We start from the raw sequence: 2,546 nt of genomic DNA on the forward strand, positions 1-2,546 counted from the left end.
GTTTTATAGAGTTTAATTAAGCTAAGAATAAAACCGTGAAGAATGGTGTTCAACCCATTACTGTACTTCTGTAAAGCTTATGACAGACGGTTTGATTTAAAAAAATAATGATCCAATCTCCGTGGTTTCTCAATAATAGTTGGGGAAGTAGTGTGCTTCAAATACCCATGGTATAACCAATTAAAATGACGGGAAACAGAAGAACATTTGGATCAGTTGATAACAAGTCGTAAAATGTTGGCACACTGGGCTACGCCAGTAACAGTAGCAAGACCTCTGAAATCAGTGGCCTTGAAAACAGCCATGTTCTTTGGTGATCACAAAAATGTTATCAAGTTATCAAAGTTTGTTTCTTGGAAAAACAGAGTTAAGTTGAAATGCTGGCCTGAGCTAATGCTTTCCCAGAAGAATATATCGACATGAGCGATAACAAAGTTCCCAAACTAAGTATTATAACATCAGTACAGATCTGAAATCGGCCAAGTTCGTGGTATTTTATCTTGAGATGTAGCGAAAATGGAATCCAAATACTTGCTGCCACTGCCTGTATACTCCCTACAAACGCTAATAACAGTGCAAAATGTGGAAGAAGCACAGCTAATGTTAGCGACAGGGTCACCAGTGAAAGACGGAAAATTACATCACGGACGATGATCGAAAGATTCGAAGTTATTCTCGAGAAAAACGGTGATTCCTCCAGAGATTTGAACACAGGATAAACACAAAGTGCATACGACAATAGAGCGCTTATCACAAAAATGATGCTCACACCTATGTGGATGACTCCAGCTGGAAAATTGTTGACAAGAATTTCATCTGTGTTGAATCCAAAGGTGAAAAATCCACAGAGTGAAAGAACGAGTTTAAACAACATTGTTACGGTTTCTGCCGAAGCCAAAGCTTTACCAAAGTTCGATTTATGTTTCATGCTTTGCTCCACAGAAGGAATAATTGATACTGCGGCATAACTGTACAGAATGAGTGTAAGAGAAGTGAAGACCCCTTCAAAGTCCCAAAACATGATCGTGCTGGCGTCCCACTGGTCTACATGATCCAGACCATACCACAATGTGATTCCTACAGTTAAACCTATTGCGAACACACTGACTGTACTTAGCCAGGCAATTTGCGAGTATGATTTCAAAAATACTGTTGGTAGGACGATAACAGCAGCACAGCAAGTCCATGCAGCTTGCGATAGAGGCACAGACGCCAGGGCGTGGGACATGAGGGATCCACAGAGAATGAGATAGGAAGATGCCAAAAGGATGAACCCAATGTCTTGGATCCACGAAAAGATTTTACCACCGTATTTAGGCACTAAAGCGTCTCCCAGTTCCTTCCAAGTGGATCTCGTGCGGATCTTTCCTTTCTTCCCATGGTTGTCATACAGGCATTCAACTACTATCACCCCTGCGTACCAACAGATGAGTGGCATGACAAACAACGAGATGACCGCCGTGATTCCTCCAATCTTGATTGCATACGGGAGGGATAGAAATCCGATTCCTTCGATATAGTTAACCAAGTTGATCGTTGTTTTCCACGTAGAAGAAGTCCCCTCGGGAGAGACCTGCTCATCCGTGGCCGTGTTGACGTCATCGTCTGTAGAACCGTCGACATCAGCATCATCTGAAGAACTGTCCGCGTCGGAGGATTGGAGCTCAAGGATGATTTCCTCATCATCATCTGATTTTGAAATGGTGTGGTAAATTGGTTTCATCGCAATGACTTGGCTGAATCTAAAGGAGAGAAAATGAGTCATAAATATACTGATGTATCACTGGCATGCTTAGAGTAGCCATAGCGGGCCAGTCCGTGGCAAGATGCACCTCAAGTTGTTGTCATTTTCGTTGTTATTGGTAACTGTTGCGGTGGAGATGGAACCCGATGTCCCAGTTGTAATTGACACTGAGACGGCAATACAACTAATCGCTAAACTTTATTGGTCTTGCACTGGAATTCGAACGCATCTACTTTTGAAATTGAAGTTCTGGCGAAGGCCAAGAACGGTGAACTGTTGAAGAGTTGAGTAAATGATTATGATCGCGATGGTTCGACTAAAGCAAGAAATAACATAAATAATTAGCAGGAAAAAGATAAGAAATAACAACTGACAAACTGCGCACTTACAAATGTTTTCCAGAACACAGTCAAAAAATGAATCGAGCGTAGAAGGATGAGAAGTCTTGTGAAAATCGATCTGACGAAGAGCGTTGACAACGAGAAAATTATAATGAGTGGTAGAGGCGCTAAAAACCTTAAGTACAAGCAAAGGCGACTAAAATATGCAGCGCCAGGGGAATGCATGATAAGCATAATAAGCAAGAAAAATCTAAAGTGAAAGGAAGGTTCACGTTTGAATCCTACACCAGTCAGGAAATACGTTAAGTTGTTTACTCAGGGGCTCCCAATAAACCCTTTTGGTGGAATGCCTGTTCGGAAAGACATTACCCGCCACAGAAATTAGGACTAAATTGTGAAGAAAAACTAACGTTTTCCTTAGCGAAAGGTGACCTCAAACACCAATCCTTTTTATTTTCGAA

General features: G+C 41.6%; 1 protein-coding gene across 1 annotated transcript; it reads right to left on the reverse strand.

Annotated features, from left to right (window-relative positions):
* Positions 1–367: 367 nt before the first annotated feature.
* Positions 368–1,723, reverse strand: LOC146453036 (vesicular inhibitory amino acid transporter-like). The gene has a single exon (XM_085097093.1). It carries the CDS (start codon positions 1,721–1,723, stop codon positions 368–370), a length of 1,356 nt encoding a protein of 451 aa, XP_084953219.1.
* Between the last annotated feature and the right edge of the window lie 823 nt (positions 1,724–2,546).

This window comes from Pavona decussata, unplaced genomic scaffold (assembly GCF_977016875.1).
Source record: "Pavona decussata unplaced genomic scaffold, jaPavDecu1.1 SCAFFOLD_353, whole genome shotgun sequence".
NCBI classification, from domain to species: Eukaryota; Metazoa; Cnidaria; class Anthozoa; order Scleractinia; family Agariciidae; genus Pavona; species Pavona decussata.